Below are 11,862 nucleotides of genomic sequence, written 5' to 3' on the forward strand. Positions count from 1 at the left end.
AGGTGGGATATCATTGGGGTTAATGTTGTTGTCATCTGCATCCACCGCTTCCTGATGGGGGGCCCCCTCTCAATGTGGTCCCAACTTTTCTCCAATTCCGCAACCATGTTAGCCAGTTCTGAGTCTTCTTTGTTGTCTTCTTCATCATCGTCTTCTTTGTTGTCGTCTTCATCGTCAGATACCTCCATCAGAGGTGGCAGGTCATCAGGTTGAACTCTGTTGTCCTGTCTGAACAGATCGGATGCATAGTCTTCAGCAGTTCCAAAAGCGTTGCCTTGGAACGGCATGGCGTCTGTGTCTGGGCCTGCACCTGAACTTGATTGCCCTCCAGCACTCATGAGCAGTTCGTAAGCATCATTTGCTTTCTTAAGTTTGTCGAAAATGGCACGGCAAAGAGGGTCTTTTGTGAGAGCTAGATGGTGTTGATAACCTCGGAGTGAAAAAAGGTGGTCGCAGCCAGGACACGTAGTTGTTTCTGAGGACATTTTAGTGGGGAATGCGGACTTAACAGCTTGTAGAAGGAATGTTTGGCAGTCAGCCGCAGAAGTAAAAGACGTTGTTGCCAAACTATACAGTACCAACAAACAGTACCAACAAACACACAACCATCCATCTCCCCCCATCCATCTCCCATTGTACATGCTTCTGCTGTAGGTCCTCGACTGCAACATCCAGCACTCGAATAACCCTAACAATGGAGGATGATACTCTCATTGATGGGGAAGTGCGTCAGCAAAAATGAAATAATACGCGGTTGCAGAAGGAAGAAGAGGATCATCGACTAATCGCGGAAGGAGAAGGTAAGATCAGCCTGCACAGTCAACGAGACACCAATTTCTCACCTGTATTAGGACCAAGGAAGGCGAAAATGACAGCCTTAAAAAATGCCAGTGAATTCTTGGGTCTGGTGGTGAGAAAAATCTTTTGCCTCATATCTCCACAACAGGTACACTTTAGAACATAATTCAAACAGATTCTGGAAGCTACAGAGCAGGGCTACAACTTTGGATTTTGACCATTTTAGGAAATTGGTCATGTGACCACTCCCCCAGAGACCTATTACATGGACCCCTAGTTGTATTGTCATTCTTATCTTGATTCCTCCTACTCTTTGGTCATATCCAATCATATTTCCTCTTTTATATATACTAGCTGATACCCGTGCATTCGCATGGGTGGCTCTTTCTTGATATTACTCTGCCCAAGTGTGTTCCGATCTTATGTAGTGAAATTTGCCTCACTGTTCTCTAAAGACATGTGGTGTAATGGTCTAATGGGCTGCTTTCTGTGTATTATGTGTGGTGTGCCCAATTCCTGAACCCTTGTGTTCGATCTCTGGCTGAGGTAAAATTTCCTGCACTTTCTGATCCTGCAAGCTCTGTGTCCAATCCCAGGAAAGTGTTACAGCTAACTGCATAATCGTAGACCATATCTCAGCCCAGGCTGTAGTTTTAGACCAAATTGACCTGGAATGTTCCACCTTATTCATTTCCATAGGGTGTGCAATTGGCCACTTGGCCAAAATGCCATGGGTTGTAGAACATTGGAATATTTGAAAAAAAGCCTTTGCACCTATAATAAAATATACCCCCAGAATATGTTTTCTGCTTATAATATCGTTCTACAGCATCTATTTTTAGTCTGATATGTTTGTGATTTATTACAAATCTAAATATAGCTTACATGTGTTTCATGATAAAAAATTCTCAGAAATGGGATATTCTGGATCACTGATATGTTTTCTGTATGTTTTAGCATCCAGATATGTTTTTTCTTGAGATCCAGAATGTTTGTAATTTATTACAAATCTAAATATAACTCAGATATGTTTGATGATTCAAAAATCTCATCCTGGATCAGCATTGATGACCGGTATGTTTTCCTGTATTCTGTGGATGTTTTCTTTTTGCCTAAAGAGCATTCAAATATGTTTTTTCTAGGGTTGGACAGATCTAAATATAGCTCAGATATGTTTTATGATTGAAAATTCTTAGAAATGGTACATCCTGGATCAGCATTGTTGACTGGTATGTTTTCTTGTATTCTGTGTATGTTTTTCAAAGAGCATCCACATATGTTTTTCCATGTCATAATTCTTCTAAAAAAGCTGCATTTCACCAGAATATTCCAATTGTAATGATTCTCAGCTTTCTCCATCAAAAACTTGTGTTACAGCTACCCAAAGCTACCAAGTAATGTAGAAATATATTTCCGATTTTTTCAAAAAATTTCCGCCTCAATCAGGGGTGTGGAGATGATGGATGCGCAAGTCATGTTCCGGATGACCTTTTGTTCTTTGTTGATTTTAAAATTCTGTTCAATATCATACCCTTCACATACTTTTTGAATTTCCATACACCAGTATTATGCTTTTATTATAAAAGTATGAAATGTAGCTTTCAAACAGTATGATAAAATATTGTAGCATACTATTTGGATACTCTGCCTGCAATATTTGAATAGTATATAGATATTTCACTCTCATATTTTTTCCATACCAACAAAATACCTGTCAGACGGTATTGTTTGTTTCTTCTTGATACTAGCACAATACTGGCATCTCAGTATGTTGGTCATCTTTAATGAGTATCTGCTTAATATCATGTTAGTATTCAATATAAAAATGTGATATATTTTCATACTTTCAAGATATTCCCTTTATATCTACTCTCTAGTATCATACAAGTATCTTTTGAATATAATATATAATATTTTCAAAGTATCTTATCCTGAAGAATCATACTCTTAAAATATTGGTCAATCAGTATGTTGAAGATATTTTGTTCAAAGTTAAGATACTGTGATAGAAGTATTATTCTAGTATGTGAGCCAGTATTGAGGAAAAACATTTGAATACAATCAAAATACTAATCAGATACTTCAGTGTGGGTAATAAAATATATATCTTCATACCAATCACATACCTGGTGGATGGTATTTTGGGAAAATTTTATGTACCATCAAAATACTTTCAAAATATTCTCACGTCAGTATGTTGGAATGTTTGCAGTGTGGGTAACAAACAAACATCAACAAAGGTAGTTCCTGAGAGGAGATTCATGAAAGTGCCCTTTGAAGGGTGTCATCAAGTTAATGACAGAACTAACTCCATATTTCTTCAGTTGCAATTGGTTTCCATCATATAGTATGTATTTGGTATTTCAAATCAGCAGCTTTTTGGATGGATGGCTCAGGTTCCAGCTGGATGACGTTCCCAAAGGCGTTGCCACACAAGTACAAATAGTTTCCCCCCTAGTGCCCAGATCTTCAAAAGGCACGGTTATTCCTCCTCTACACTTGTATCTAATGAAAAATATACATTTTAGTACTCTTAAAGTAGAACAGAATCCAATTTTTCATGTTTTACATTCACGGTGCCCTCGCAAGTGGATGGATACAACAGAGTGAACTTGGATGATGTGTTTGAAGCTGTAGATAAACAGATGCAAAGTTCTCAAAAAAACATCAGGAAAACAACTGAAATTGAGCAGGAGAGGAAGGGAACACTACCCTGACATTGGTAATACATATCAGGATGTTGAATTTACAACATTGGACTTGCTCTCTTATCAGAACATCAGGAAAACCTCATTTGCTGATCTGTGTTCATAAGCTAGAATGTGCCAGAATATGCAAAAAATCTGTCAATATAAGTTGTGAGTAAGTTGCATAAGGTCAATCAGCCAAATAAGGTAAGTGTCCAAAATATTGGCACTTATTCTTCACTAATCATGACTGATTTGTACTCATCAATTGTGGATCTGCTCAGAGAAAGTGGCCGATATGAGAAAATAAATCTCAGATATCACACAGAATTTCGTCATCAATCAAAAGAGCTACATATCTATATTGCTGCACGATATTCCAAGATCATAGATACTAGTCCGTATACCATAGATACTAGTCCAACCCATCTAAATCCAACACTGCCAATGCGCTACCTTTAGTAAGAGCTCCAGTATCCATAGTGTTGTCACCGTCGCTGTAGATATAGGTTGAGGACAAGATTAAAGAGAGCGAGATTCAAATACTTACGTGACTTTTGCATAAAGTTCCGACATAATCTTGTGGTACGTGTTGACTTTCTTCTTCAACTTTGTTAAATTATCTATGTGGCGATTGAAGACCTTCTTGAAATTATCTCCTTCAAATTTCTTGGCTTTGGCCTTCTGGCTGTCGGCACTCATCTTGCCCTTCTTGCCTTCTCGCCATTCGTAAAGTGCAGCAAAGAACTTGGATTATTGTATCAGTGATAATCCTGACAACAATGAAAGCATGCACTTACTGCCGTTGCACCAAGGGCAACAATGGGAATCATCAGCTCAGGATCTTTGAGGGTTGGATGCGACGAAACATAATACTTCTTGAACTTGTATCCAAAGCCTGTCGGACTGTTGAAGAAAGCAGTCTTGATGAGGTTGATGAGACCTGGGTTGAGGTAAATCTGGATGTCGGTAACCGAGTTCTTGACCATCCAGATAGGCTCAAAGACAAAAGTTAGATCATATATGGAAAGGAAGAAACAAGGACACACCTTGCCATCTTTATCTGCAGCCCAGTGCCCAGGATATACGTACACATCGTTCTCGATCAACGCATGGACATGCTGTGAACATCCATCACCAACGCCGAGCTGAAAAATTGTGATCTGGTCCGAAGCCATGCTTCAAATCTGTCCGCGGTGATGCGATAGATGATCAACAACCTATATTAAAGATGTCGTCAAAGCATTCAATGGAGAGGTTACCAAATCACGTACCCATTTGCCAATATGCCTGGCGAACTTTTCGTCAATTGACAGGTGGTTGGTCAGTGCCTTGTACTGGGCATCTTGCTTCCCCTTGTCGTCTTCGGTATTCTTGGCGTGCAGAAGCTTGACCGCTTCTAACAGGACTTGTCGTTTGTAGAGCGTACCTTTAGGGAGTTCCGGCCATGCATTTTCAGTAACCAAAGTCTTCTCAATGATTTGAATGGCCTCGCGACAGACTACCCGGATAAGGTCAGTCTGCTGGGTAAGAGTGCCTGTCCTCAGTTGAAGGGCCTTGGGCCAATTGTCTTCAGGGATGGCCTTGTCGTCATCATCACTTGCAATTGTGGCAGCACCCACTTTTGATTTTGACTTTTGAACCATGGAGCGTATGGCTTGTGTTGTGGGGCGCTACAAAGAGATGGTCAGTTATGGCAGCGTACTGGAAGATTAGGAGAAATGTTGATACCTCGGCATTTAAGGCAGCATCACGCTTGCAGGTACGCTGAGGGTGAAGATTGAGTAAATGTTATTAAGATATATACAAAACTCACCAGGCTAGACTTTGATTGCTTAGAACCTCAGGTGTCGTCTTCATCAACCTCCTCTTCGCCTGAATCGTTTGGATCATCAAACAACCCTTCGGAATCAGATGTGGGGGGGCGCGAAGCTTCAGAGCTGGACCCTTGCCGGCTAGTGGCGATTTCTATGTCATCATCGTTGTCAAACAACAAAGCTGCATCAGCAGCTTGGGGGAGCTACAGCAAAGGGCTTCAAATTAAGAGCATGTCCAAGAAAGAAAAACAGCACCTCTTTGTTGAACATCTGCCTGAACTCCCTATCTGTCATCCGTGCAACATCGAAATCATTGTCATCTTCATCGTCACTGTCTGATTTCCCTAAGCGCCCTTGACTGCCATCGGAAAGAGATGAGATCGATGAATTGTCTGAGTCATCAGCCTCAATCAGGTTGGTTTTCTTGATCTTTGGGGTCGGCTTGCCCTTTGTCGGAAGTTTTGTACCTGTGGACAAATTGTGATATTCATAGAAAGATAGAAATATAGTAGGTAGCACGCACTGTTGTGGACGTTGTTGTGGATGTCAGAGTTGGAGGTAGCTGCTGTGATCACAACAAAGACGATTAGTAAGTGACCTAGGAATTCAGAACTCCTACCTTTTTGAGACTTAGCCCTTGTTTCCTCACTCCCAACAGCCCCATGCTTGCTCTCACCCTCTTCACATCTTCCTTTCTGCAGCCTCTTACGAGGCTGGTTATCTGCTCAACAGGCTTGACAATGAGCTTAATGCCACGTCATCACAGCGATACCACAACGTACCTTTGTCAGATGTTTTCTGCACGCCTTTGCCGTGATCATCTGGGCTGGGTGAGCGAGGTCTTTTTCTCCTCTCTGCTTCATACCATGCTAACACATATTTTGTAAGGATTTTACAGATTCCATGGTTCCCAGACCCAAGAACTCACCGGCATTTTTTAAGGCCGTCATTTTCACCTTCCTTGGTCCTAATACAGGTGAGAAATTGGTGTCTCGTTGACTGTGCAGGCTGATCTTACCTTCTCCTTCCGCAATTAGTCGATGATCCTCTTCTTCCTTCCGCAACCACGTATTATTTCATTTTCGCTGATGCACTTCCCCATCAATGAGAGTATCATCCTCCATCATTAGGGTTATTCAAGTGCTGGATGTTGCAGTCAAGGACCTACAGCAGAAGCACGTACAATGGGAGATGGATGGGGGAGATGGATGGTTGTGTGTTTGTTGGTACTGTTTGTTGGTACTGTATAGTTTGGCAACGACATCTTTTACTTCTGCAGCTGACTGCCGAACATTCCTTCTACAAGCTGTTAAGTCCGCATTCCCCACTAAAATGTCCTCAGAAACAACTATGTGTCCTGGCTGCGACCACCTTTTTTCACTCCGAGGTTATCAACGCCATCTAGCTCTCACAAAAGACCCTCTTTGCTGTGCCATTTTCGACAAACTTAAGAAAGCAAATGATGCTTACGAACTGCTCATGAGTGCTGGAAGGCAATCAAGTTCAGGTGCAGGCCCAGACACAGACGCCATGCCGTTCCAAGGCAACGCTTTTGGAACTGCTGAAGACTATGCATCTGATCTGTTCGGACAGGACAACAGAGTTCAACCTGATGACCTGCCACCTCTGATGGAGGTATCTGACGATGAAGACGACAAAGAAGAAGATGATGATGAAGAAGACGACAAAGAAGACTCAGAACTGACTAACATGGTTGCGGAATTGGAGAAAAGTTGGGAACCACATCGAGAGGGGGCCCCCCATCAGGAAGCGGTGGACGCAGATGACAACAATGTTGACCCCAATGATGTCCCACCTCTGGTGGACGCATCTGACGATGAAGATGATGAGGATGAGGGGGCTCTTCCAAGTCATCGAGAAGTGGACGACTCGGACGTTGACGACGACGAACGCCATGCACAACACAAACGCAATGTCGATCACTTTATTATCAGAGATGGCTATGGAGTAGTGTTGCCGCGGCTTGGCTAGCCGAGAGCCGGCTGATGTAAGCCAGCTAAATTTCCTTAAGTGGCTCAGCTCGGCTTTTAGCTGACTCAAAGCTTGCTCAAGCCGGCACATAATTTTTAAGGTGATGTGACCATAAATCTGGGTAAATTAGATGCTGTCTACCTGATAGATACACAATATAATATATATTTCGAGCATAGAACTATAATAGAAACCCTAGGGTTTTAAATATAAATATAAATTCGCAAAAAATGGGGGAGGATGTGAGATTGCATAGAAATATGGATGTCATATCTTCAGGACCTTCAAATGTGACTAAAATACAATGTAAACGAGCCTTCAATGATGAAAAAAGGTGGAAAGCTGACCAAGATACAGCTTAACCCCCCCCCAAAACCAGAAAATGTGGAATATCTTGAGAGCGTGGACACGCGAACCTCTCGTCTCTTTGGGACCTTCAAACGACACTAGAATATGTTGTAAACAAGCCCTCAACGATAAAAAAAGGTAAAGAATTGACCGAGATAGAGCTTAACCCCCCCAAAACCAGAAAATGTGGAATATCTTGAGAGTGTGGACACGCAAACCGCTCGTCTCTTTGGGACCTTCAAACGACACTATAGTAGATTGTAAACGAGCCTTAGACCATAAGAAACGATGGAAATTTGACCGACCTAGTGTACTTGCCCCCCCAAACAGAAAATGCAACATATCTCCGGAACGCAGACACGCAAACCTCTCGTCTTTTTGGGACCTTCAAACGACACTAGAATACGTTGTAAACAAGCCTTTAACGAAGGAGAATGATGGAGAACTCATGAAGATAGAGTACACCCTCCTGCTGAAACTTAGCATGACAGATCTCTCAAAAATATGATGGCAGATGCCTCTCGTCTCTTCAGGCCCTAAAATCGACAGCAAATAGCTGGTAATTAACACTGATTTGGTGGAAAACGGTACAGAACTCACCAAGATACAATATAGCCTCATGGTGTCTATCCAGCACCCATTACATGTTTCTTAGGGCTATTATTGGACTATTCACATGCCCATTCTTAAGTTATACTATGCCGAACTCATTTATAATTGGTGTGGTACACTACTTAAGTGGCGGGTTATGATCTAGGGCAGGCTGGGTTATGATCTAGGGCAGGCTGCAATTCTTAGTTATTTTCTATGATCTTAGGTTCATTTACAGTATATTCTATTACTAGTTAAATAATATGTACAACAAAAGCCAATTTTATTCGTTTTGAATGAGCTAGCATGTGTGGTTGATGAGGCTCAAAATCCCGGCTCTAGCCGGCTCAAGCAGTAGCCAAGCCAGATCCATCAGCTCGGCTCAGCTCGGCTTTAATTTCAGCTCAGCTGTGGCTTGAACCAGCTAAAAGCCAAAGCCATGGCAACACTACTATGGAGTCAAGCCAGCTGTAAGGATCCGGTACAACAACAAACATCCCAGTGCGCAGGCTGGTCAACCCTTAACGCACCAGGAGTCGAGGGACAATGTATACGGCGCCGCTCTCGGTGGTGGAGACAACCCCTGGGCCCCATTCAATTCAAAGAAAGACTGGGAGATTGCTAGATGGGCGAAACTTCGAGGAGCTGGGTCGACAGCATTTTCAGAGCTTCTGGCAACCGATGGTGTATGTTTCAATCATATATCTCCTTTCAACCACATTATGTTCACACATGTATATTTAACAGGTCCACGATGCCCTCAATTTGTCATACAAAAACTCGGAAGAACTCAATCGAATCATCAACACTAAATTGCCTGGACGGCCACAATTCACATGTCGGGAGGTTGTGCAGAGTGGCGAAGTTGTAGAGTTCTACATGCGTGATATCATAGAATGTCTTCGCGCTCTGTGGGGTGACCCAGACTTTGATGGCGACCTCATTCTTGAGCCTGAGCGACTCTATGCGGATGAAGACATGACAATTCGCATTTATCACGAGATGAACACCAGAAAGTGGTGGTGGGAGACACAGGTAGGGATGTTGTCATCATTTCTTTTGCTTGTAGCACTTACAATAATTTTAGAAGAAGGTCCAAGCTAGAACTTGAAGCAAGAACATCACGATCGTACCTATCATAATTTCATCGGACAAAACCCAGCTCACGCAATTCCGTGGCAAGCAGGCTTACCCCATCTACCTCACCATCAGCAACATTCCAAAGCACATTTGTCGAAAACCTTCTCGACAAGGTCAAGTCTTGCTGGCCTATCTCCCAACATCAAAACTTGGTCATATCACAAATAAATCTTCCCATCATCGCTGCATCTCGAACCTCTTCCACCATTGCATGCAGACCATTGTCAAGCCATTGGAGCGTGCTGGGCATGACGGAATCATTCTCATCAGTGGAGATGGTGCTGCGAGAAGGTGCTTCCCAATTCTTGCCGCCTACGTGGGGGATTATCCGGAACAAGTCCTTGTCTCGCTGGTGAAAACTGGCACTTGTCCCATCTGTCCTGCACCACGAGATGAGATAGGCGACTGGGACAGTATTCTTGAGCCTCGCGATGCCCAGAATGTTATTGAAGCTCTCAATGCCATCGATAAAGGGGCTACTGAGTTCATGAAGGCATGCGCTGATGCAGGAATCAAGCCTGTCCAGTGCGTTTTCTGGAAAAACCTTCCCTACATTGACATCTCCTCTCTATCACGCCTGACATCCTGCAGCAATTGTATCAAGGGCTGCTCAAATATCTCATCGGGTGGATTCGGGCTGTATGTGGAGATGCAGAGATTGATGCTCGGTGCCGTCGCTTGCCCCCAAATCACCACATCCGATTATTTATGAAGGGCATTTCACACCTCTCTCATGTTACAGGCACAGAACACGATCAAATCTCCAGATTTCTTTTGGCATTGGTTGCCGATGTTCGTCTTCCTGATGGCCATTCCAATGTGCGACTAGTTCGTACAGTCCGCGCAGTCCTCAATTTCATTTATCTAGCCAGATACCCTATTCACACATCCAAAACACTGGCTCAGATGAATGATGCTCTTCACACATTCCACGTAAACTGTGATATTTTGGTTTCTCTTGGTATCCGGACCCATTTCAACATTCCGAAGCTTCACAATGCCAGTCATTATTACGAATTGATTCAGCTCTATGGTACAGCCGACAATTTCAACACAGAATTTACCGAGCGGCTTCACATTGATCTTGCAAAGGATGTGTATGCTTCGACTAACTTCAAGGACGAATTCCCACAAATGACGTGATGGCTTGACTGAAAAGAACATATGATGCACCATGAGAAGTACATTCGCCGTCGCCTCGAAACATCTCATAACACCCCCCTCCATGTCCAAAAACCCCTTCCTTCTTTGATCCCTGAACGCAGGCAGCAGATGGCAAAGCACCCAACCCATCAAGGTGTGCCCATTGATGTCATTTGCACGAAGTACGGTGCTACACAATTTATCCCAGCTCTATCATGTTTCGTTGCTCAATATCAACATCCCGAATACTTGAAAGCCCAAGTTGAAGCTGCCTCCACCTCTATTCACATTCCTTTCTCCAAAATTTCTGTCTTTCATCATCTGAAATTCATCAGCTATGATGTATACAGCCTGAATCCTCTTGACAAAATTGTGGTTGACTCAATACACACTGATCCAGTGCATTTCGACAAGTATAGAAATGTTGTTCCTGGGCGATTTGACACTGCTGTTGTTCGGGTTAAGGACTCTGATGGTGGCGCCAGTTTGAACTTGGAAGGTATGTTTTTCAATTTTTCATGTTCTCTCCTTTGAACCTCAACTAAATGTTAATCTCAGATCTATGCATTGGACAAGTCTGATGTATTTTTTCTTTACCACCTCACACTATTGACCTTTGGTTCCCGGCTCGGGCTGGTGCCTTTTCATACAAACACTTCGCTTACATTGAGTGGTTTACCACATTTTCTCGAGCTCGGAAGGATCAAAATTCCAAGTTATTCAAGGTTTCGCGCTTGGTGGCTCGGGGAGAGCACCATGTGAGTATCATTCCCATTTCCCTCGTTCTCTCAAGCATCCAGCTCTTCCCAAAATTTGGTCCACAAGCACCTGTCTCATGGTCATCAAGCAATGTCCTTGAAAAGGCTACATCTTTTTATGTAAACCCATTCTCTGATAGATTTCCTTACTCGAATATCTCTTAGATAGTTTTTTCTAGAGCAATCATACCAATTCAGACAATGTTTTTGACAATGATCCTGATGATCAAGATCCAACAAAACCATGGCTTGCTGAGTTCTGCAAGTAGAACTTGTTTTGTTAGAGTTATCAGAAGATATTCCGGTTCCTATTCCACAATGAAATTAAGATATATAGGAAGCCTTTCTTTATTTCTACATATTTAAATTGTTTTCAGAGCAATGAACTTTTAGGTGGTGGTCATTTGTGTGAATTTGGTTCCTCAATGTCCCATCATCCCATGTTCACACAACTCCAAACAGAAATTAAGCTCTTGCACTTATCCTTATCCTTCCAAAAAATGTGTGAAGGACTTCTAAAAGGCATAAGGCTACCAAACAAATTATAAACCAGAGTATTGTAAGAGAAATTTTAAATCAGTGAGATGC

The 11,862-nt window shown here is 42.5% G+C and overlaps 4 protein-coding genes across 4 annotated transcripts in view; 2 read left to right on the top strand and 2 right to left on the bottom strand.

Annotated features, from left to right (window-relative positions):
* Positions 1 to 641, bottom strand: part of LACBIDRAFT_329280 (uncharacterized protein) — a gene marked incomplete at both ends in the record, with an annotated part of 999 nt that extends 358 nt beyond the window's left edge. The window contains 2 exons of the mRNA XM_001883373.1: positions 46 to 567; positions 604 to 641. Coding sequence (XP_001883408.1) covers positions 46 to 567; positions 604 to 641 — 560 coding nt within the window. The remainder of the gene's footprint in view (positions 1 to 45; positions 568 to 603) is intronic.
* Positions 642 to 3,900: 3,259 nt separating this feature from the next.
* LACBIDRAFT_329281 (uncharacterized protein) lies at positions 3,901 to 6,236 on the bottom strand (the record flags this gene model as incomplete). The annotated part of the gene is made up of 11 exons (XM_001883374.1): positions 3,901 to 3,982; positions 4,036 to 4,232; positions 4,286 to 4,483; positions 4,535 to 4,606; positions 4,760 to 5,158; positions 5,240 to 5,252; positions 5,302 to 5,453; positions 5,558 to 5,769; positions 5,826 to 6,015; positions 6,085 to 6,171; positions 6,231 to 6,236. The coding sequence occupies 11 exons, from the start codon at positions 6,234 to 6,236 to the stop codon at positions 3,901 to 3,903; spliced, it is 1,608 nt and encodes a 535-aa protein (XP_001883409.1).
* A 170-nt stretch (positions 6,237 to 6,406) lies between these two features.
* On the top strand, positions 6,407 to 7,294 carry LACBIDRAFT_329282 (uncharacterized protein; the record flags this gene model as incomplete). Its single annotated transcript, XM_001883292.1, has 2 exons — positions 6,407 to 6,516; positions 6,553 to 7,294. The coding sequence occupies 2 exons, from the start codon at positions 6,407 to 6,409 to the stop codon at positions 7,292 to 7,294; spliced, it is 852 nt and encodes a 283-aa protein (XP_001883327.1).
* A 1,392-nt stretch (positions 7,295 to 8,686) lies between these two features.
* LACBIDRAFT_329283 (uncharacterized protein) lies at positions 8,687 to 11,543 on the top strand (the record flags this gene model as incomplete). Its single annotated transcript, XM_001883293.1, has 8 exons — positions 8,687 to 8,703; positions 8,736 to 8,919; positions 8,981 to 9,268; positions 9,351 to 10,012; positions 10,141 to 10,470; positions 10,639 to 11,015; positions 11,218 to 11,274; positions 11,473 to 11,543. The coding sequence occupies 8 exons, from the start codon at positions 8,687 to 8,689 to the stop codon at positions 11,541 to 11,543; spliced, it is 1,986 nt and encodes a 661-aa protein (XP_001883328.1).
* Positions 11,544 to 11,862: the final 319 nt, after the last annotated feature.

Source organism: Laccaria bicolor, genomic scaffold (assembly GCF_000143565.1).
Source record: "Laccaria bicolor S238N-H82 LACBIscaffold_20 genomic scaffold, whole genome shotgun sequence".
NCBI classification, from domain to species: Eukaryota; Fungi; Basidiomycota; class Agaricomycetes; order Agaricales; family Hydnangiaceae; genus Laccaria; species Laccaria bicolor.